Here is a 25,435-nt window from a genome sequence, read left to right on the forward strand (position 1 = left end):
CCACTGTGGGAGCCCAGGTCAGGCCTCTGGTCACCAGACCTAAGATGGGTCAGTTGGTTGGTTTGTCTGTTCTGTTGTACAGATCAAGCAGAGCTCAATCAGCAGTCCATCTCCACTAAGCAGTAGAACACAGTAGCTGAAAACATAGGCTCTGAGTCAAACATCCTTCAAGGAAAGAACACACCAGTTCCTCACTGTGCTGCTTTGGACAGTCAGCCTTGCACAGTTGCAAAATGAGAAATATATACAAATAAGATGCTGAGAACGCTTTGCACCTGTTTTTCTGTGGGGAATGCTCCCCCCCAACCCCATCTCCTCCTCATGGAGTGTCAGCTCCTGAGAGAGGCTTTCCTGAAGGTTCCTGAGTTGCCCCCACTCACTCTCTCGCTTCCATCTATCTCTATTCCTTCTTCCTGTTTTATTTTCTTTTTCCATTTATTGTTACCTGAAATTACCTTGTTTATTCATTTGTTTGATGCACAACTGTCAGCTCTCTCACCGTCCTCCCCTATAACGCTGGTCCCATGAAGGCTGTGGTCCAGCTGGTTGTGTCCACTCCTGTATCCTCAGTACCTAGAGCAATGCCTGACCCACAGCAGATGCTCAAAGGACATTCAAGTAGTTAAAGTAGATGAATGAATGACTGAGGAATGAGAGTAAGTAGGCTTGCACACAGTAAGTGTTCAAAACTGATAATGAGAGGCAATATCTAAACCTCTACGATTCTGCTTGTTAAATCAACAAAACAAAGAGGCCATTAGACTGAGTGGCTTCAACACTTTAGCTGCCCCCATAAGCAAACCAAAACCTAAGCCTGAAACACCTCAAGGTTAAGAAATCGAAACTCAGGACAACCAGTCACAAGCGGCCAACTAGACTTTCCCAAATAAGGCGGCCACTTAAACCACAGCCCATCAGATCATTTCCTCGCTTTGCTTCCCCTTCTTCTCTGTACAAGTCTCTCCCAGCTCCTGTCAGTGGAGTTCTCCTAATTACTTCCGGTTTGATGCTGCCCAATTCAATTGATTTTTGCTCAGATAAAACTCTTAACACTTTTAATATGCCTCAGTTTATCTTTTAACATACTCTACTCAGCACAAAAATAGAACTTGCTAACAAGTGCCTGTGCTGTCAAATCCTCTTTTGGGTCAAATGTACTGTGTTTATACTGTCATTGTCACTGTCTTATTTTTAAATGTTCTAGCATTTAAAAGGGGAGAACTCTGTAGCTATTATTTTGTTTTGCTCTAAAGATGGTTAACACTTTAGCATGGCTGACCAGTTCATCTACAACTCACTATAACACAGAACACACACTGCATTTATTACATTACCTCTATTCTTTTCACCTTCATTTTATAGTTCATTTTACAGGGTGTGGGCTGAGGGAAATGAGTAAAGGTGGTCAAAAGGTACAAACTTCCATTTATAAGATTAATAAATTCTGGGGATGTAATGCACAGCATGGTGACTATTTTAAAAAAAATCAAAAGAGACTGGGAGAGTTAAGGACAGAATTTAAATACAGGGCTCTTCATTGTCATATCTTTCCTGTTTAGATCACTGAGTAAACCTGCATCACGCAGTTTCACACATGGACCCACCACCCATCTGCTTCTTTGAAATCACGGTCAACAGGTCAGCACCACGCCAAAGAGAATTTTCTCTTTTTTTAACATTTTTAAAACATTTTTATTTTATATTGGAGTATAGTTGATTCACAGTGTTGTGTTAGTTTCGGGTGTACAGCAGAGTGATTCAATGATACGTATACATATGTCCATTATTTTTCGGATTCTTTTCCCATTTAGGTTATTACAGAATATTGAGTAGAGTTCCCTGTGCTATACAGTAGGTCCTTGTTGATGATCTATTTTATATATAGTAGTGTGTATATGTTCAATTCTCTTGTCAAAGAGAATTTTCTAATTTGTGTTTTCATCACTGGCAGTCACTTCTTTAAACCTGAGAGACACAACAGTCTACACTGCAGCCAAGCCCAAGGACATTCCCTTTTGAAGGACAAGTGGACTCTGGCTTTAAGATCAGTCTCGGCCATTAACACACTTCAGTAACATTCACCCATTTAAAATCCAACCTAGTTATTCCTCTTGAGTTATTTTATTTGTGCTTGTTTATTTTTAAATGGCAGCTCCCAGAATGGTTTTCAGAGGAAAATGATTTATTAAGGTTCATAAAATGTCATCACAGGGTACCACTTTCTCTAACAAATTACCCAGAAAACTAAGATGAAAGCCAAACTTAAACAACTTAAACTTTTTCCAGAACATGGTCAAAAATGACAGAAACACCAACTTCCAAAGAGCTCCTACAATTTTGCTCATCCCCTTTATTAGTGAAACTTTTATTGTTCAAAGATCTAAAACATGTCAATCTTTAAAAATTATTTAAATTGGTTTTATAGATTTTTATGGTTATTATGCCTCTTCTACTCCAACTAGAGATGAATTTTCCAGTAGTAACTCTATTTCTATTAAGTTCTATGATGGGATTGTGGTCTTTTTGAGATTCTCTCTGGGTAGGGTTCTGATAAAACACCCATCTTAACTTTAATCATGGGCTTCATTAATAAAAAATTCCTCCAAAAGAACATTCTGAACACCTGATATATTACAAGTTCTCAGTTACCACCCACAACACATCCAGTTCCATAAGAGAAAAAGAAACCTCAAATTCCTAGGGAACATAAAGCAAGGCTGTGGTGATGTAAAAATGAAACAATGCATATAAAATCCCAAGGACCATGTCTATCTCATGATATGTGCTCAAAATCTTTGTTGGTTTTGATTCTAATTTCCTAACGTGAAAAGTAAATGTTCTTTCTTACATATGTGACAAGAATTATAAAAAATAAAAAAACGAGTGTTTATACATAACAAAAACTGATTGGTATGCTAAGTAAGAAAATTAGGATTCTAAAAGATACAAAAGAAAATGTGATATAGTACATGCTAAGAAGTCACAGTTTGGCAATGCCAAAAACAAAACAAAATCCAGTAGACCTTTCTAAGGACATCTGAATGCAGAGACCAAAATGTCAGAAAGAGTGGTTTTCCACTGGGACTTCATGGATCAGTCACTGATTTTTAAAGATTCATCATCACACGGGTTCGTGCCCCGGTCCGGGAGGATCCCACATGCCGCGGAGCAGCTGCGCCCGTGAGCCATGGCCGCTGAGCCTGCGCGTCCGGAGCCTGTGCTCCGCAATGGGAGAGGCCACAACAGTGAGAGGCCCGCGTACCGCAAAAAAAAAAAAAAAAAAAAAAATTCATCATCATTTTATAAGTAGAAAGAAAATTTTAAAAACAAAAAAATGAGAAAAGATGTACTCTCCCCATAAAAAGGACAATCCATTAAATAAATTGAATAAACATAAATTGTTTTATGAAGGAGACTGCATTGTTCTTATTTTTCTCATTTACTCTGGAGTGAGTAAAACCTTGTCGCAGACAAGCAGTCATCCACAAATCAGTTTTGGCAGCCAGTCTTCTAGAAAACACCATGAATTAATGAGAGCCTTCTGAGGTCTTCATTTCTATCTCAAGGAGCTTCAATTCTTCCAACCATACGTAAGAGAAAACCTCACTATGAAACCAGTAACCTTAACTTAGACTGGAGTCAGATCAGAGAACAAGTCTACTGATGACACATCCGAGGGCATATCCAATAGTCTAGTATGTATTTGATGGGTACTCAGGCCACATGTCAGGACCAGAGCTGACCCTCGGCAGAACTCTAAGGGAGCAGGGGAGTCAGGGGAAGTGTAAACGAGAATTTTCTGAACACCATACACCTTGATCTAGGTGGTATCTTTATTTAATCTCCCATTAAATCATAAAAATATCATCAGTAGATATTAGCAACAATACTTAAAAAGAGAAAATTAAGGTTCACTGGAAAAAAGTGACCGAAGACAACACCATAGCTGGAAGTCACCAGAACTGTGATTCCATCTCTGAATCCAACGTGATATTTTAAGCCCTCAGCACTTGCAACTTGGTTGGGACCTTTACCCCCAATCTTCCTTGCGATAACCATCCATCTCTTTATCAGAATGATCTTTCCCCTTTCAAAAGGCACCCCCAAGCCTGCTGACATTTTGCTTTCTCAACAAACCTGACAAACTTCTGTAAATCCCCCCAAGGATGAACATATCACCCCTGCCCTTGTAATAGACATTGTCACTTCACAACAACACTTCCTTAACCCAAAATCATGATGGGGGAAAAAGGTTATTGTTTGGAGGTATCTATCAAGATGTCTCTCACTGTGCTTTAAATCTCTCTCTCTCTCTCTCTCCCCTCTTTCACTCACACACACACACACACACACACACACACACACACACCCCTACGTATACACAAAAGCATACACTCAATTTTAGTGACTTACAGATGTCCTTTGAGAGGAAATTCCCTATATGGACCCACTTAATTGTGTTGGGTTACAGAGCTAATCCAGGGAAGCAATGGAAGATTGGCAAGATTCCAGATGCCAAGCATGTGGAATTCATGTATGTGCAGCTGGAGCAGTATAAAATGTCCTCCAGCTCTCAGGATCATAGAAACACAGTGAACTTTACTACCTGTCCTTTGCAGAGCACACACAGAATTATCAATCAAGTAAGAACAAAAGCAGAACATGAAATGGGAAAAAGTAATGCAGCCTATTAGAGACCTCCTTCCAACTCCCAAACTTTGTTTTTAATTTTATTGAATATATTTGATTTACAAGGTTGTGTTAATTTCTGATGTATACCACAGTGATCCAATTATACATATATGTATATATTTCATATTCTTTTCCATTATGGTTTATCACTGTAATTCATATTCTTTTCCATTATGGTTTATCACAGGATATTGAATATAGTTCCCTGTGCTATACAGTAAGACCTTGCTGTTTATCCATTCTATATATAATAGTTTGCATCTGCTCATCCCAGACTCCCAATCCTTCCTTCCCCTCACCCCCTCCCCCGCTTGGCAACCACAAGTCTGTTCTCTATGTCTGTGAGTCTGTTTCTGTTCCATAGATAAGTTCATTTGTGTTGTATTTTAGATTCCACATATAAGCGACTGCCCAAACTTTTTGATTACTCCTTGCCTTGTGTGTCAACCAAGGACAAGATCAGTAAGAATCACAGATTTTTACTATGTCCCTGTGACTCTCAAAAGGTAACACTGAAGGAACATTTTTTCCAACTCTACTGAGTTATAATTGACAAATAAAATTGTAGGATATTTAAAGTGTACACTGTAATGGTTTGATACACGTGTACATTGTGAAATGATTCCCCCCATTAACCTGATTAACACCTCCAGAATCTTACCTATCTTTTTTTTCCATTTGGTGAGAACATTTAAGTTCTACTCTTTTAGCAAATTTTAACTATTGATACAGTGTTATCAACTATAACCACCATGTTATACACTAGGTCCTCAGACCCTAGTCACCTTATAACTGAAAGTTTGTACTCCTTCACCAATATCTCCCAATTTCTCCCATGCCCCAGCCCCTAGCAACCACTTTCCTCCTCTCTCAAAACAACATTCGTAAGTCCTGGCATTATCCACACGTTCCCAAGAGGGTCTGCGTGTTTCTCCCCCATCTCTGATGCCCCGACAACAAAGTGTCTGTTTCTACTCTGTACTCACTGGGGACCATATTGGAAACCTCTCTTCCCACATCCCTCCTTCCAGGACTGACGTGTGAGAGAAAAATTAATTTTCATAGCGTTAAGTCAATATATTTGGGTCTACTTATAACACCTATTTAGACTACCCTCCTAATACAAGTAAATTAGCCTAAGAATCTTCCCATTAAAACTTTAGCGACTGGCTGGAATTACAGGGAAATAGGTATCAAGATTTTTACATGTGTTATTTGTAACAATAACCCTTTGTTATGAGCGCTATTATTATCTTCCCTCCACAGACAAGGAGTCTGACATTTAAAGCAGTTAATAAACTTCATTACAAGTTAATACACTTGACAAGGTTAAATGCCCCACATGACACAGTGAACCGTGGGAGCCAGGAATTACGTCAGTGTGACTGTCAAGCCAGGGCTCTTCACCACCATGTATAGTATCCCTTTGTCCCTAAGAACACTGGGCTAAGCCAACTCAAATATTCTGAGAGAGAAACTGGCATTTTTTTTAAACCAATAAACTGTTCTTTTTTGCAAATGTTTTCATCTTTGACCAATACTTCTTCTACATTGCCCGTTCTTATTAACTGCAGCGTGGGGACCTCATAACATGGCTCTCTTACGGTATACAGACCTATGCTTTTAAAGGTTCAACCTCAACAATTAAATATACTTGTACAAGTGTCATTCCCTGTGGTAAATACCCCAGAAGGATTTGGATTTTCCCCTTTCTGTAGGTGAGGCATGAAATCTAGGCATGGTATGTCCATCAGAACTTTCAAGAATCTAAGCTCTACCCTCTCAGGAGGTCATAGAATCACATAAATTAAAACTGAGAGGAACCTCAAATGATCCAGTTTAATATTTTCTTTTTACCAATAAGGAAATTGAGACCCAGGGAAGTTAAGTGACTTGTCCCAGCCATGCTTAAATTGATCGTCAAGCTTTCCTCATTCTTTCCACAATTCCACTTGGCTTCACTCAGAGAACAAGAGGCCAAGGAAAAGAGCAACATTTAATGTTCCCTAGTAACAGCATGACAAGATTTGTGATGCTGGGGGAAAAAAAGAGTACCGTTTACACCTTTGAACAAAATGCTTCCACACCTTTGAATAAAGTGATATAATATTCTATCCACTGGGAAATTGATAAAACTGCAGCTATTTGTTTATGGCCCTTCTCTTTCTCTTACTGGATTCTTCTCATTTCACAAGTGAAATTAACCAACATTTAGGAAAACTAGGCTGAGCTCTCCCTCTCTCTTCACGGTCAGGGGCAATGGCTGCACCACTAACTCTGTAGCCCTGAAGCAAAGACATAAAAGACCATCTCTATCTCTGTCACACAAGATAACCTGATACACAAAAAGGAAAGCTAAGTTCAAGCTCTTAAAAAGAATGTCGGTAAGTGGATTCAAATTGTCCTTTTGCTAAGAACAGAAGCAAACGACATTTATCTGTTAGAGAATGCTTTCAACTCTTCAAGAATCTAGAAGCCATCCCTGACCCCTGGAATCAGTGATTCCCTGGTCTCCATGCATGTGTAAGTTAAGTATCGGCTGCCCACGTGCCCTGGCTTGTCTGGGACAGTCCTGGTTAGTGCCTGTGGTCATGAAGCAATTATTAATAGGGCCCCCTTTTACCCTCAAAAGGATCCCTGTTTGAATAGTAAATCACATGGTCACCTGATTAAATAAGAATTTAAAAATCTGTCCATCACATAAAGAACTCTGATACTTAAAAATAAATACCAATAGTACCATAGAGGAAATTAAAGTGGTTGGTCATAAAAATGAGAAAAGTTCCCCTGAAACTATCTTGTCATTCTTTAAAGTTATAAAGTTTCAGGTAGAAGGATATCTCAAAGTAAGTTCTTATAAAGTTCAGACTTGCAAAATATTGCAAATGCCTCATTCAGAAAATATTTCCTATAATCTTTCTAAAACAGTAATCATGTCCATCTGAGTCTTTAATTAAACTAATGTTTCAGTCCATCATTCTTAGTGTTCCTATAGGAGCATTATTTGTTATTTGGACCCAAACACTAATTAGAAAGCAAATAAGTTGTTACATACATTTATCCCAAAATGTATTCTTGTGCAAATTTAACCATAAAGAAAACTGAGTTTAAAGGCAACATGATATGGTGGTTAAGTGCATGGACTTGGAGACAGCCTGGGTCTGACATGAGCTCCACCATTTACTAACTGTGTAACTAATTTCTCTTACCTTGGTTTCCCCATACATAAAAGTAGAACAGAAATAATATCAAATTTGGGGGTTATTGTGTAGAGCTATACATCATATGTGTGTGTGTGTGTGTATAAACATATATATGTTTATAAACATATATATAATATATTATATATATAAACATATATATTTATATTTATAAATATATATTATATTTATAAATATAAATATATATATATATATATAAACAGTGATGCCTAGGTCATAGCAAAAATATGTAAGTATTAGTAGTATGGGTGGCTGTTGTTGAGTTGATGAAATGTTTCCCTGGTGATAAAGAGAATCTATAGTATGTGGGATTCTTTCTATTATGGATAATTAGAGTATATATGCCTTTCCAATAAATGGTGCTGGAACATTTGGACATCCAAAGACAAAGAAGAAGAAGGTAGAAAGGAGGATGAGTAGAAGTAGGAGGACAGGATGAGGAGAACAATGACGAAGGGGAGGTGGAAGAGGGGGAGAGGCGCGAAAGAAGAAGAGGGAGAAGGGGAGAAGGGAAAGGGGGGAAGGGGGTGAAGGCGAGGGGTAAGTATCATCCTAAAATTTTACCTAGGACTTTAAATACATGGGAAACCAAAAACAATCCGTTTTACATCTCAAGCATTATAAGAACAAACCAAAGCCAAATGCACAAAGATTCCAGATATCTCCAGAATAGATACGCTATACTTCATCCAGAGTCTACAATTTATACTGCAGAGTAGGTTAGGGATAATCTACCTTGCAGCACTGGTATTTGGTAGAAAAAGAAAATGAATCTTAGCAAAATATAAACACCTCAAAAATAAACATAGTAATCCTCAAAGGATAGCGCAGATTTTATTGACATCCTAAGCATCTCGTTAAACATAACTGCCAGTGGTAGAGGTTCCTGGTATCTGAAAATATCTAATTAATCGCCATTTTTCATAGTACTTAATTTTCACAAGGGACTTGTAAACCCAACCTGTTCTTGGAGCAAAAATGAAGTCCAACTAATTATTTTAAATGGTATTAAAAATCGTATCACTGTGGCTATATTTCTACCCACTCTGAGAAAGTTCCATGCCTCTGTCATTCTTTCATTGCTCCAACGAACTAGTGGTTTAGCTCACATTTGGAGTTTGCCACTTTCCTCCTGTCACATGCTGGCCTATTGTCACACTCTGGCAATGCTGTCACCAGTGCCAAAATCTACAATTCTGCCACCAATGCCATCACTGCCTGCCGACGGCCACACCAAGGTGTCCAGGGCTCTGCGTTGAGAATGCTGATGCCTTTGCCGAAGCTGCCAGCACCCAGCACACCGGCATTTAGTGCTTTCTACGCTGCTCAAAGACTTCATGGAAGACAACTGTCCATTTTTACTTACAAGCAAAACTGCTGAGGTCGAGCTGGAGGTCAACCAGAAGGGGAGGCTGCCTGCCATACTCAGGGTCCCTTATTTTCTATGAACAAAACCATAAGAATCTCATCTGTCTTTTCCCCGAGGACTTGGGGATAAGTCTTTCACTGGGAAGCTTTTCAGTGTCTCTTAAAAACAGTCCTTTGAAAGTGCCAAGCTACCAGCTCTCCAGACATGGCTGAATCTTAGGATGAATTCAGTGTAGGCTTAGTCTGTGATCCCTGCTACCTATGAAGTCAAAGTGCATTGCACACCCACACACAGACACACGTAAAAGTCACACCTGGGCAGTTGAACTGAGATTTATTGGGTATACATCAGGCACAGCCCTTGGTGCCATGAAAATCAAGTTCCTGACCTTGGGGGGTTTGCAGTCTGCTGGTGGCCCAAGGCTGTTTGACCGAAAGATGAAAACTCACCAGATGTCTACAAGTCTGCTTTCAGGTGAACAATAGTGCACCAAATATCAGTTTACCTTGCATTCTTCTCTGATTCAATCTCATCAGTTCATCAGGATCATTAAAACGTGAGGTTATTATGAAAAAAATATCACTCTGAGCTATTTGAAATTTCAGTAAAACTGAAAAATATAGTTCAATACACAGTATTGCTGTCTTTGTTTAGACTATTAAGAGATGTGCTACACAAATATATTCACTGATTGCATGTTAATGTCCTGCCAATGTGGAGGGTCCATAAAAGACTCGTTCATTCCACACTGTATAATATCTGAATTTTTGTAGGGAAGAGATGGAGTATATTGTCCACTATACCACTGCCCTTAAATTTCCTCATATGATGTTATCATAGATTAGTAACTAATTTCCCTACTGTGTCCATTATTTTCACTTTTACAAAACAACATTGTAATAAACATTATTATAACTAATATTTGTATATTTCTTTGCTTCAAAGAATTCCTGGAGTAAAATGACCTGGCCAGTAGCTACGTAAGCGCTTAAAGCCTTGATACGCTTTATGTTCCAGAAAAGTTGTGCCAGTATAAGTCCTACTTGTAGTATAGGAACTATATGTTTTATAGAAAAATTCTTAAATAAAAAAATAAATGAACCATTGGTGGTGTTGGTTTCCCAGGAAAATACATTATGTACAAGGAAGAAAAATGCCAGATGAAGGTGAGAGACCTAAATTATGATCTCTTGAACAGAATCGTTTCTGGATTTAAAACTTTTTTCAACCAAACAGCACTATTAACCATATTTCTGTTCTTCTTTTAAACATTCTACACACACACGCACTACGATGCCTTCCTATTTACCTCTATTCTTCCCCTCCTACAAACACCCCACCTTGATAAGTCTAGCAGTCATTGGTATATTTTTTATTAATTGTATTAGGTATGTCCTAATTATTTGTACCTCACAATTTAGCCATTTGTTCTACTCCTACATAGTACTTACATTAATGTAATATAATTATCCTCTGCTGAGACAAAGCCATAATGTCTTTCAGAATGGGCACCAGGTTTTTAAAATGCTCTTACTTTTGGAACTTTGTCCTCCTTCCAGGACAGACAAAATTAAAACTTCGAGTTCTGATGATGGCACACTTCCTCAGCATTGCCTCTGGTTTGAGATCACATTCCCTCTGCAGAGGACAAATCCCAAGTACAAGTCCAGGGTTTCTTCACCAGATGCAAGAAGTAAGTTATACCCCACTGCGATTCTCATTTGTCTAATGGCTCCCGTGTATTGAAGGCTTCTTGTGTGCAAGTGCTTTTCCAAAATTTCCTTATTTCCAGTCCATATAACAGCTCTGGGAGGCAAGTCACATCCCATTTTACAGATAAGGAAGCTGAAGCTGACATAGGTTGACATAGGTTGAACACACAAGAGTCCTCACCACAGAGTCCCTGAATTTAACCATCACGATCACTATGGCACAAAAAGAAGGGTCAAAACTATAACTTTCTTAATTTTCAAACTTTTAGAAACAGCATAATTCTTTTAGTTATATGCTCAGAATATTTCTTGGCATGCCATGTACCATAGCTTATACAACACTTCTACATAATGCCTCTCTCGCAGTGAAGAATCAGTATGTTTCCAACACTCCCTACCTATTGAAAAGATTTTCCAACACAAAGCATTGAGGAAGAGCTTTAAAAATAAGTCAAGGGTCTTCTGGTTCAAGATGGCTGATGGAACCCAGGAGATTCCCTCACATCCTTCCGTGCACCTCATTAAAGGAGAGGAAAGGAATTTAAAAGAATAAACCCACAACAATAAGAGATCTGGCATGGGAGGGGAATCAGCATGAAAAACCATATTGTAAATTTCTAGAAGATAAAAAGGAGATGGAGGTGTATTGCTCTATGAAGCAGAGCTGCAGCCGGGAAGGGACCCTTAAAAGATGCCTTTCCAAACCCTGGAGGCACAAGAGTCAAGGAAGGCAAATTCCACAGGGCATGACTGTAGTAGATTTGCAAAGGAGAGAATTCATTGGAGGTCTCTTAGACCCACCCCACCCCCTTCTCCTTCCACACCCCCTGCAAAGGAGTACGGGCAGCCACGAGGTCAGCAAGCTACATGCAGAGGACTCCCAGGCTGGACGAATGAATGAATGAATAAATAAGGAGAAGCAATTAGAACAAAAAAGCATACAGGAATTCCCAGATTGAAAGCTGAGCTCCACCGGAAAAACAAAACAGAAATGGAAACACTTGATTTTCCATATTTCCTTCACACTTTCTAAAGGAGTTCCCCACTCCCTGTGATAAGCTTATTAATTCATGCTGACTTTTTCTCATTCAGCTTCCCCATGACGACGTGATATCCCAGTAAATTATACCAGGTTCAGGAAAGCAATCCTATGGGCTCTCTCATCTGCTCCAAAAATAAATGTCATCAAGTCAGTATTTAAGAGCATGAAGTGGTCTCTGAATGGCTACATCCTGACATCCAGCTTGTTTCGGAGAACAATCTGGGATGAGGTCTTCCCGAGAAGCTACCCATGCAAGGTAACGCCCACTAACTGAAAAGGAAATTGATGAAAGGACCCTTGAGAAAAATAGGTTATAAATAAAAGAGAGAAACCAGCAGTTAAACCACAGACATTCTCTTGCCATTTTAAAAAATCATCTCCTTATTTTTATGAAGATCAGATAGCAAAATAAAGCCCATGGCTCTCAAATATAATTCCATCACTAATACAGCAGCCTATTTGTCATTTCCTGGGGGGAGCCATACTCAGAACAGAGCTGGCTAGGTAAGTCACTGTAATTCCCACAATGAGAACCTAGGAGCTATCTCACCACACGTACAGGGTATTATAAATGTCACTGTGAAATCACAGCTCGGTTAAAGCCTGTCATCCATCCCTCTTCTGTTACTCACCATCACACAGAGCTCTAGCAAAAGATCCATTCAAACAGTGCATCTCAGACTTACATTATCAGCAGACACTGCTTTAATTAGCAGTGGTTTTCAAAAGACTGGATGGCTTCGAGAACTTCGTGTGAACCATAAGGTATAAATCTGGATCCTCATCAGTTTCACTTTACTCTTCACCTCCCCGCCCTGGGTTCTAACAGGCACAGCCCTCATTTTTTCTTCAAGGGAAAAGAAAAATCTTAAGGGTGACTAGGATTTTGCCATTCGTGTGCAATCTACTTTTTCCCCAACCTCAGTGATGCAAAAGGGACTAAAATTAGAGTTGCAAAAGAGACTAAAATTAGAGTTGCAAAGGGACCAAGTTATCTGTGTCAGGCACACTGCAGGGAGCAGCGAGAACTACAAAAGGGAATGAATACGCCCTAAACAAACCATCTTAGAAATAACATTTAAAACACAGAGCTCATATTTTCTAAATTGTTATTCCCGATGAAAATAAAGTGTCCCCTTTATTTTATGTTATATCGTAAGAAAATAGAACGCCTTAGTTCGATAATATCTCAATATTAATATTGAGGCATTTACATGCTTCCTTCTCCATCTATTCCATAATTTTCCTGCATGATTCAGTCCTCAAATCTTCTCAAATCTTTGTCATTTCTCACTTCTCGGTGAAAACACCGAAAATATATGCAATTCAATGCGTGAGTACTGAACTGTGAACGTCCTACTGCAAGGAAGGTTTAATCTAATCACAAGGACTTCTGTTTTACATTTTACATTCGGTCAGTGACGACATAAAAATATTAACGATTTCAATGTTTGAATAAAGAGGCATTGTTTGGTATGGCAAGGATTTAATCAGCACACAGCCAAAGGGTATTTTTCTACAGACTCATGAAGTTTTAGACAGAGTAGCAATCTTGGAAAATCCAACCCAGCCTCTCACCTTGTAAATAAGGACACCAAAGGTTAAGTGATTTGTCAAAAGCCACACAAACAACTTTCCCACCAATACTGGTCCTAGACTCAAATACAACATGCTTTTCACCACACCAGATGGCACTTAGGAAGAGGGAAGAAGGCATCTTCTTTGGAATAAGAAGTCTTCAGCACCATACAATCACACACACACACACACGCACACACACACACACACACACACACACAGAGGCATAGGTTCTCTGTTCTGATTTTCATAGATATGGTAGGATGGTCCTCAGAACACCTGCATGCCCTCTCCTACCCTAACTCATCATTTTCCCAGTCTCACCTCATTCTGCAATGATGCCCATTAAGACCCTATTCCCACTGCTTAGTGGATTTCCCATTGATTCCTGTGATCCACCACCGTCATGGCATCCCGCCTCTTCCCTCCTTTTTTTATTTCATGCTACATATTCTTCAGGAATTTTTAAACCTTTGTTACTAACTCTATGGAAAGGAGGACAGAGAGAGCTTAGAGTGGGATTATTTCTTATGAAAGAGTGCTTTCAGAGCCATTATTTAGTTTTTCACTTTGATCTACCAAATGATCAGGATTCACGGTTACTCTTTGCAACTATGCATCTTCAGCCAGGGTGAAACCAGACTCTTCTTACTACTCATAATGCTTGAGGGCTGTTTCAGTGCTTTGGAGAGCATGTCTTAATCAATGAACTCCTGAATACCTGGTACAGACTGATCAAGCCTATATCCTCTTTACTGAGTTCTCAGAGAGTTCTTATCCCCATAAGTCATGGGAACAACGTAACTGATCTTACTAAAAATTCAGAAGTGACACTGAGCTCAGAAATTCAGAGAACCCTAGTTCTGAGTTTCCTGTTTGCCTTCCAGTCGAGGGATGCTTATTGAGGCATTTACTATAAAATCGTGTTCATTACCGCCCATCTGTTTTTTGAAAATAATTATTTCTGCAGAATATGCTGGGTGTCAACTTATTACAGAGCTCTGGCCCTCTCTGGAGAAAAGGGAATAGTGAATTCAAAATATACTGGTGATGAATGGGCTGTCTTGGCAGGGGTGCCAAATAGGGGTGTAGAATGCATAGTAGGCACCACAGACATGCCCGAGAGACCAGCAGCATTTTTAGAGATGCCCAAATGCCTACCAAGCTCCATGATGGTGCCACCCATAAAAACAAACGAGCCAGCAGCATGGAGGAGTTAAGGTTTGGGAACAAATTAACTCACATCCTCTACCATCAAAATGATCAGACACAATGGACATCCAAGGCAACTTTCTCAGTAAAATCCAGAACATAGCAAGAGTCATTGATCCACTCTTACAAATGCAAAGAAATGGAAGAAAGTTTTCAAAATAAATAATCAAATGTCAAAGAAAAGGAGATGTCACATTGTTCATTCGTTTTCATTTCCCTTCATTTTGGTCATCACCAAAATTAGTTTATTAAGGATTTAAGGCAATCAATTATGATATAAAGATAGAGAGATTCAGTACCTTACCTCCAGAGAATTACAACCCTAAATTTACCACTTATTGTATTATGTGATGCTATCTTGTCTGGAATTACGTATAGATCAGAAACAACACTCAAGCTATACTGAAAATAATCTCTAGATAACTCACCAAAGACATCAGCAGTATACACTTTTTTTTTTCAGGTATGTCAGCACCTACTGAGTACCTGTTACCAGGGACCCTAGTTAGATACAGTTAGAAAAATAGATATATAGATGTTGGTTTGAAGCCTTGGGAGCTTGCTGGGTGAAATTTGAAATTGGTCCCCATGCAGGGAGGGCAAGGAGAGACTGGAGAAGAGGCAGACACTCCAGATTGGTGGGTAGCAGGTTTAAAAAGCAGGTAACTTATATACCAGGCTTGTCTCGGGCATCAGCAAGAGGCGTGGATCCCCTGGATCGCTTGCCAGAACCTTAAGAGTTTATAGAGCGGTCGTAACTGGGTTCAGTCAGATGGTACCACCCAGCTGGTCTCAGCATCACGTTCCTCTCAAGGCTGCATCCTTGGAACAGCTCCCACGGTGGGAACTGTGGGCAGAATGCACATTCTAAGCACAGGGGAGGGGTGAGGAGATTTCCACTGCCCGGGTCCTTCTCTTGGGTCAACCAGAGGTCATGTCCTCCCCATGACCTCCTCCAACAGTAGACATTTATAATGAAATGAAATATGTTACTGCATGAAATGCGTTACAACTGTTCCCATTGCTAAGACATTCTGATGGGTAATTATAATCTTGCTGTCCCTAGTCTATGTGAGAAAAAATAATTTGGAATATTTTTGTTTTGTACACTTAGAATACGTCTAAGCTACTAAAACTTACCATTATTCTGTTATAATCTACTAACAAATAATCAAAACAATAATCTCCCTGATGGCCAAGACTTTCTTTATCATGCATGTTCTGCTGCAGCCCTTAGTACCTGTCTTATTCCAACTAGGCATTCAGGAATGTGTATTGATCTGAAAGCCTCTTTTTTGTTTCTTTCTGAGGACAATCCTACCTAATAGACACTAGGTTGCATCTCTGAAGATGCTCCAAACAAAACTCAAACTTGTCATCAGTTAATAACAACAGGAATTATAACCAAAACAGCAGTTCCGTGTTTTATTTGCTAACAGATTTCTTCTTAGAAAATAATTAATTTTTTTGTATTAATGAACCTATGAATTGATAACTAAAATAACCTTAAAGTGCTACCCTTCACTGAATTACCACAGAATTTTTAAATGTATACTTTGTGTTTTTATATTTTACCCATAGTTTTTTCTTCAGTGTCTTTTCTCTTTCATTGTATTTAAAAGTGGCAGGATTCTCTTTTCCTAAAATTGAGAAGAATGCTTTTTGTGAGATTCTAAGGAAATCTGCATGGCATCAGATAAGTCTTTCACCCTCAAATTTAAAATAAGTCAAAAAAATTTTAAATATTAAAGATAGAATTTTATTTAAAATACAAGTTTTTAGCTTCTTATGTTAGATACAACCTGTTTAAAAAAACTGTCAGATGACAAATTTCTTTCTCAATCTCAGTTACTTTTACTCAAAAAAGCAATATTGATGATATTCAGCAACTGACTACTATGTTAATTTGCTTCTAACAAGCATCAATATAAAATGAGTTGGATGCAATACCCTTCTCATTATCATTATTTTTGTGATACTTACTGAATATTTATTGCTTGGGAGATAGAATTGTCTCTTGAGATATATTATACTAATGTGATAGAAATTATTGGACTTATGTGTGAGATCTATTTGTTCTTACCATCTTTTAGAGAAAGAAACCATTATGATGTCAGAATGCCCTGAAGTGCATGACCATTTTTACTATGTTAATACATGAATTGTTCCTTTTTGTTAAGAAATTTCAGTTGAAGATCAATGTAAGTGAAATTCTTTGTTGACGCCTTTAATAATCTAAAAGAAAGAGTTCAGAGAGTAGTCAGAATTTCTGGCCTGAATTTTACTTATTTATTATTTACTTATTATTTATCTATTTATCTGTACAGGTAACTTCCCCAAGTACTGAACTTTATTTACTGTGTTCCTTCCCTCCCTGAGAACAGTTTCTGCTCAGTAACTCAGATTGGATATTCTGTTGTCTTTTGATTGGCCCCAGATCTTCCTCCAGTCTTCTGGAAATTAATCAGAGGCCAGACCTAGGCTTCCCCTCCAGAGTAAAGTCCATGAACTCTGTGGCAGCTACTCCCTCTAAGGAGAGGATTTTGCTCATTTCTAGATTCATAGATGTGTTCCAGGTAGAGTCCGGCATGCAGAATGTGTGACCTCCCAGGCAGTGAAATTTTTATACACCAAGAGATCATTTTCACTTTCGTTCACGTGCCCCATATCCACTATGTTTATTTGCAAAACTTCCTGTAAGAGATTGCCAGGGAGCTCTAGGTCAAATTTCACGCTAATTCATAGCAACTCTTATTCGTGTTTTATTTACCCTCTATCTGGTTCCATCAAGGTTTTATAACCACTAAGCCATTATGGTTAACATATCTGAGTTTTCCCTTTACTTTGAAACGCATTTCAGCTTTCTCTTTCTATAGAAACAAACCCTGGGTATGTACTTGCTAAGTAAGTCAGGCCAGGAACAGTTTGAAAACATCAGTCTCAGCTGAGGGACTTCACATACATTATAGTTTTTAATGCTCATGACAGCCTTCAAAATTAGGTATTACTGCTCCCCATCAACAAGTAAGTTAACTGAGACTCAAATAGCTTAAACAAAATCCCAGTGTCCTACATTTAGAAGTTATGGAGTGAGAATTTGCACCAGATCTTTCTGACTCAAAACCCCTGGTTAATTCTACAACAATACATGGCTTTTCAAAACAGTCAAAAAGCAAAGTAGTCTATGACCATGACATGTTTAAACAACCACCTAGAATAGAGAGTACACAGTCGATATTCAAAATGACCCAAATCCTTTAAGAAAAGGTTGTATTTTATCCAATGTATTTCTTCAAGACCTTGAAATTCTAATACACCTTAAGAGTTTTCAACCCAGTATTGTTCTTCTTTCTATCTTTCAAGGATATCACTACTAGTGCATACATCTGAGCGTCAGAAATCCAGAACGATGCAGTCTCACGAGTTTAAGAAGCCACGGCCTTAAACCCAATATGGTTTTACTTTTTGCTACTTGCACTGCTTTTAAAATTAGCCGGCCCTGTTCTAACATTAACTCTGAAGCCACAGTAACTTTACAAACATAATTAGCCTCCTATACTCATCAGGTGGACCGTGAACAATACATTCTACTCTAGGTTACAGTATATTTTATGTTTGAGCAAATAGAAGTGACCACTATGTTCATTGACATTGAATTTCTTAACATCAAGATAAAGCTACTTTTACAACTTTTATAGCCAAAAACTAAAAACTTTTTGAAGAGTGAACTTCATCCTTACACCAGAAGATCATTAACTTATTCCATAAAACATTAAAACAGTCCATAATTCTTATATTTCCCCTGACACATATTCCTGGTATCTCTGAGAGAAACTGGGCTTTGAACATTCGTTAAACCTCATATCAGTAAAGACAATAATCTCCCAGTATTGAGACAATCACAACAAGGGCTCAAAATAAGTGGATTCTGGTTTTAAAAATGGAGATAAACCACAACATTAACTAAATCAAATCTGCCCACATTCTGGTAATGACAATGCATTAATAATTTTATCACATTGTTTTCAGTAAAGCCCTTGAAATTCATTCATTTCAAGGTTGTTGACCAGAAAAACATGGAAACATAGGCTGCCTGGTACAACTTTTCCAAACTATGACAGCCGATTTTTACTCCGTCAGTCACATCATAAAGCTGTGTTTGCAAAATCTCACCAGTCTTACCGTCAGTTTCTCCTCTAAATTCTGGTTTAATAAGCTTCCTTTTTCATGCTTTTCAAATTCCATGTTGAAAGAGAATGAGAGAGAGAGACAGAAAAAGTGAGATTCCGATTCTGTCTAGAAAACGATGTGACGTGCTTACGTGTTAGATATTGCAGGACATTCCAACTTGTGAGAGCCCAGGACACTATCAGAAAGCCCTGGCGATAATTTCTGGTTAGCTAGTGTTTCCATTTATAGATGTTCAAACCCCATAAACAGAGCACTGAAGAGAAGTCAGGCAGCTGGCCTTAGATAATGATAAATGTCACTTGATGTAACAGCAAACTCTCCAACAGGAGAATATCCCAACACGTTAGGTTACCTGAGTCAAGAAAGATGTCTGTGACAAAAAGCCACTATCAAAGAATTCATTAGTAGCCATTGCAGCACAATAAAATATACTCTAGAATATGGGCCTAATAAATCAATTTTAAAAGGACAAATGTGATGGTCATATAGCAAATATGAATCAGCCAGTCCCATTCTTCCAAATTCCAATTTGGGTCCCGGTAGTCTAGACATTTATGCATTATTTTGTAGCTCAAAACTTTAAAAAGTCACTTAAAGGGAAGTTCAAAGGCTAACTAATTAAAACTATTCAGACACACAACACATATATTCAATGGGTGTCAGTTTTATTCCATGAAAAGTGGGCAAATGATATTTAGAAACTTCAGGAAAGTGTTGTGAAAGGAAAGTGTTTTCCTTCACAAAACTGATTTTTTCTTCATTATCCTGGCTTTTCTACTGGGAACAAAGTTTTGACAGGGAAGATGAAATTCATTTTTCCAATGGAACAAATGTTCTCAGAATTCTTTAGAAAGTGTTACATGCTTGAAAGAAAATTAACTGTGTGGCATGATGGTAATTAGCTCTCCGGGGTTTTTTGTTCTTTTTTTTTTTTGCAGCAAACTACATATGCGAATGGCAATAAAACATAAAAATGGCTTTCAGAGTAAGCTAAGACTGATCTCTACGGTGGCCTAGTCTCTCAGCCTTTTCAAACATCATTTTCACAACTGTTTGTGATCGTATCTCAAATTACCTATCGGTTTTTCCTCCACTTTTAGGAAACATTTTAGAAAATGAGTTATGAGGCTCTGTCCTTTAGCGTGATTACAGCTGGTTCTCTATTGCCAGGCAGGGTTGCTCTAGAGCTTATTCTGCATCAGGATGGAAGGGCTGAGGATTCCAGAAGTGAAACATTTAGTAGAAATAAACCTAGCTAGCCCTGCTTCAGGATGAGAATTCAGAAATGGTCTATCAGACTCATGGGCCAAAGGGGCTTCCCTCTTTGGCTCACCTCTGAGATCCAGAAAGGGAATCACACATGTTGTCCTAATACGTTTGCAATAAAGTCTTATAGGCTGAATAGCAGGCAAGATTGGTATATGTCAAAATCAAGGCAAGAGTTGAAATTTTATGTGAAGGGAACTTCCAAAATCTCTCTAGGAAAAAAAAGGCATGCTATGGCTGCAAAAGGAAACAGTTATTGCTAGTGTAATGCCGGAAGGTGAAATTCAGGATCCAGTTGGGAGTAGGGGGTTGGTAGGATGCAGAGCCGGTTGGAGAAGGAGAAAATAACAGGTATAATGACAGGGACATGCCAGTGCCAGTGGGAGGGATGGAAAGTTTAATTCAACAAACATGTACTGAGTATACATAATGGGTGAAGATTACCCTAGATTCAGGCAGATTTTTAAAAAATAATGAATAAAAACAATAATAAAGTGAAAAGATACAATCTCTACTTTTCTTCCCCAACAAACTCACAATGTAAACGTGACTGTATATAAATAAGATATTATAGCACTCTTACATAGCCCAGTCCCATAGCACTCACCATGTGCCCGGAGCGGCTTTAAGACTTTCCATATATTACCTCAATTAATTCTCCAAACCACTTCTAGAAGGTAGATGCTATTCTGCCTACTTCTTTCTGGTGTTTGTTAAACACTTCTAGGTAGATACTACTATTTTCTCCGTTGTTATGAGATGAATTGTGTTCCCCAAAAAATTCATACATGGAAGTCATAACCCCCAGTCTCTCAGAATAAGATTATACTTAGAGATAGGGTCTTTACAGAGGTAATTAATTTAAGATGAAGTCATAAGGGTGGGGGCCTAATCCAATACGACTGGTGTCCCTGTAAGAAGAGGCGATTAGGACAAAGATACACACAGAGGGAAGACCATGTGAGGACACAGGGAGAAGATGGCCATCTCCAAGCCAAGGAGAGAGCCTCAGAAGAAACCAACCCTGCTGACACCTTGATCTTGGACTTCTAGCCTCCAGAACTGTGAGGAAATATATTTTTGTTCTTAAAGTCACCCAGTCTGTGACTTAACAGACTAGCAGCGCTAGCAAATTAATGCACCCATTTCATAGTTGAAAAGATAAGACAGTTACACAGCCAATAGCTGGCACTCAAGCCCCCTGGCCCAAGCACCTACCCACTGGGCACTTCAGCACCTCTGAACAAGTAATCTCATCCCAGGCACAACAGGGCAAGCGGGTCTGTAGCCCCAGCACTGTACGGTGAGGACCACTTACTCCACCTATGTACAGAGATATGCTTAAATATATTTTACATATGTTTTAGGGACAGGGGCTTTCTTAGGTAAGATCATGCCCATGCAAAAGCCAGCCCTTGTCCACTTGCTGGTCCAACAGAAGAGACGAGCTACATGGGTCTCCTTCCTGTTCATCAGTCACGACAAACACGTCTCCTTCCCCTGACTGGAGAGCCCTCTCTCCAGAGTCACGTGGCTCCATTCTCCCTTCATCCAGAGCTTCCCCAGTGACCATCTAAAATAGCAAACCCTCTGTCCACTCATTTGCCGTTTTCTCCTTCATAGCTCTTATCACCTCTGGCAGTCTATTATTTCACATGATATTTGAAGTTTATACATATCTAACATTTATTTGCAGTTCATCTCTCCTACTACTGTATAAGCACCAGAGGGTGCTTTATTCACCACTTTATCCAGGCACTTAGAACATAATAAGAACTAAATAAAGAATCTGTAAAAGAAAGAGGGCAGGAATGAGAGGAAGGAAAGGAAAAAGAAAAGAAGAAAAGAGGGAGGAAGGGAAGGAGGGGAAACGAGGGAAATGTATCAAATGGATGTGACAAGACATTTAATGAACTATTATTTAAAAGACTTTTGGTAGGAAACACAGGAATAAAATGCATGTTTATCCAATACAAATCATACTATAGATGAGTACAATATGGATTGCTCACTTATCTTACTCAAAACACTAACCATTAGAGTAAAGGAGAAATAAGTAGACTCAGGAAGCGGGAAGAATTGAATTTATTTGCAGATTCTGCCACTTTCTAGTTGGGTCACTTTGAGCAAATTAATTCTCAGAATTTCAGTGCCCTCTCCCTTTAATAAAGGGATGATATCAACCTCTTAATGTTGTGACAAAAATTAAAATATGGTAACAGGTGCAAAGAACTTCACACAGTGTCTGCCATCAAGCAGGTTCTGGGTGAAAGTGCGTGCCATTATTTCCCCGGGCTTCGTGAAGTTTATCTAGGAAAAAAAGTTCACTTCAAAGATAGTATCAAAGTCCTAACAAATGTGGCAAAAAAATTAACAGAGAGAATGGGAGAAAATATTTGCAAATCATTTATCTGATAAGAGACTTGTATCCAGAATACATAAAGAACTCTTACAACTCAACAATAAAAAAAGACAAAAAAACCCAATTTTTGAAATGGGCAAAGGATATGAATACACATTTCTCCAAAGAAGACAAACAGATGTCCAACAAGCACAAGAAAAGCTGTTCAACAAAATTGTGATTAAGGAACCCAAATCAAAGCCACAAGGAGACAGCATTTTGCACCCATTAGGATGGCTAAAATCGAAACAGACAGTAACAAGCATTGGCAAGGATGTGGGTAAAAGAAAGCCTTGTACATTGCTGGTGGTTACAAAGTGGAACAATCACATTAGAAAACAGTGTGGGAGTCCCTCAAAACCTTATATACAGAGTTACAATATTATCCAGAAATTCTACGTCTAGGTATATACCTAAAAGTTTTGTATATGTTCATACAAAAACTTCTAAAAAAATGTTCATGATAGCATTATTCATAATAGTCAAAAAGTGAAAACATAAATGTCTATCAACACATGAAAGGGGACATATCATACAGAGGCATATTACTCAGCAATAAAAGGAATGAAGCATTGATACATGCAGCAATGTGGATGAACCCTGAAGTGAAAGAGCTAGTCACAAAAAGTAACATATTACGATTCATTTATATGAAACGTCCAGAGTAGGAAAATCCATAGAAATAGATAATGGTTGCCAGAGGTTGAGGGGAAAAAGCAGACTGTGGAGTGACTGCTGGTGGGTAGGGATGGGGTTTTTGAGGGTGATGAAAATATTCTGAAATTAGATAATGATGATGACTACATAACTCTGGATATGCTAAAAAGCACTTAATTGTATGTATACTTTGAAAGAATGAATGTTATGGTATGTGACTGAAAGTATTATTTAAAAAAAAAAAAGAGGAAGATCTATAATTCCTTTCTAAGATGGGAATTTATGATTTTTCCCTAGGAATATAATATGAGCAACGGGTCGCTCCAAACAGGAAATTAAAATCTACTCTACTGTAGGCCAGCGAGAATTTCATTCAAAAGTGAAAGAAATGACCCTCAGCAAATGATATTTGCTTCAAGGCACTGCCACCTCACTCCATTCCTTTGCATCATCACCATATGCCTTGTGGGGCTGGGGAAATCCCAGCTGCTCAGGTTTTGTGCTCATATTCAAAAACTGGGGGAAAGTAGAATTTGCAGCCATTAAAATGACTTGTTCATCTACTGGATCCAAGAGTTAAATATCGTTTTGTTTTGTTTTGTTTAATAGTGGTAACTTCCTCCACACCTGCCATTGAAAGAATCTTTCATCTCCACAACAAAAGCACAGATAAATGCTCTGCTGCTGAAACGTCACAAGGTAGGTAGACACCCACGAGACATGAAAAACAAATGCTGTCTTCTTTTTAAAAGAATGACATGGGGCTTCCCTGGTGGCGCAGTGGTTGAGAGTCCGCCTGCTGATGCAGGGGACACGGGTTCGTGCCCCGGTCCGGGAAGATCCCACATGCCGCGGAGCGGCTAGGCCCGTGAGCTATGGCCGCTGAGCCTGCGCGTCCGGAGCCTGTGCTCCGCAACGGGAGAGGCCACAACGGTGAGAGGCCTGTGTACCGCAAAAAAAAAAAAAAAAAAAAAAAAAAAAAGAATGACATGTCTGCAGAGCATGGTGTAGACAGCTGAAGATCGTCCTCATTGTATGTGCCAAGGATAAATATCTTTTTATTAAGATAGGATCCTCTTCTGAGACAAGGAACACCTTTTATATGGGTTTCTTATCATTCTACACAGCATTTCCCAGACATGGGTCCTACGTGCTCTCCACAGTCAAGTCAGAAGCCCATGTAACCCCACACCCATTTAGTAGTGATCCAGGACACTGCACTCAGCACATGCCTCCAGGTGCCATATCCTGTCCCAAGAACCACCCGCGTCCCACCCCAGGGCTGTGTTTCCTGTGGCACTCAAACACCAAATGCAATTCCTACTACACCCAGCGCTGAGAACTTATCTCACTCAAACAGCTAACTTTGGATCTGTTGGTGTTGCTTTTGGTTCAAAATGTATGCCTATGTCTCTAGGAGGCTCTGTTTGATGGTCCAATGGGATGAGGGGGAGGAGTGACAGTGAAAAACAAAACACAGAGACTGGCCCCCAGAATTCCCTGGTTTTTCCCAGCATGCCTGCCTGAGTCTGTTTATCAGCTTTGGCCGCTGTGAACCCTCAGGCAGCAGTTGTGAACTCTTATTCTAGAAAATCCTTCTGACTCTTATCTTCCAGTCTGTCTGTGCATCTGGCAAATAGGCAAAGACCCAAAGACTTTAACCTCCCACTGTCACCATTTGTAAGCCCCTTTATGGCTTCTGCAGGCCAGAGGAACATGCCCATAGCTTGTGAAAAGATAATGTCAACAGAGGAATTTCTTAAAGTTGAATTTGCCACTATGTAATAAACATTTTTTATAAGTGGAAGCTGCCAAGTGGACACAAAAGCAAACCCCAAAATATCATTATATGATAATTATGATAATGACAGCTTAACAAATTTGTACCTTTGTAATTACCAGTCTTCAATGAAACACAAACCTTTTCTACTGGAATATGATATTTTTGACTTCTGATACTATTTGATCCCTTATTTTGGTTCTGGGCCAATTTTTTAAATGATTCTAGGCAACACATTTTAGTCAACGGAAGGAAAAGAATATTTTCTTTACAAAATCACCTTTGATGGTAGAGCATTTGTTTGGAGCATTAGA

General features: G+C 38.9%; 1 protein-coding gene across 4 annotated transcripts in view; it reads right to left on the reverse strand.

The window, feature by feature from the left end:
- The window catches only part of MLIP (muscular LMNA interacting protein), a 293,648-nt gene extending 273,594 nt beyond the window's left edge, over positions 1-20,054 (reverse strand). Inside the window, exon 1 of one of the 4 annotated variants that reach the window (XM_049716240.1) lies at positions 19,009-20,054. In XM_049716240.1, the coding sequence (XP_049572197.1) occupies positions 19,009-19,071 (63 nt within the window). In that variant the 5' untranslated portion in view covers positions 19,072-20,054. Of the gene's footprint in view, positions 1-12,722; positions 15,089-19,008 lie in introns of those variants that run through there. The other 3 variants (XM_049716228.1, XM_049716234.1, XM_049716239.1) reach the window with 3 other exon arrangements.
- Positions 20,055-25,435: the final 5,381 nt, after the last annotated feature.

This window comes from Orcinus orca, chromosome 10 (genome assembly GCF_937001465.1).
Source record: "Orcinus orca chromosome 10, mOrcOrc1.1, whole genome shotgun sequence".
NCBI lineage: Eukaryota > Metazoa > Chordata > Mammalia > Artiodactyla > Delphinidae > Orcinus > Orcinus orca.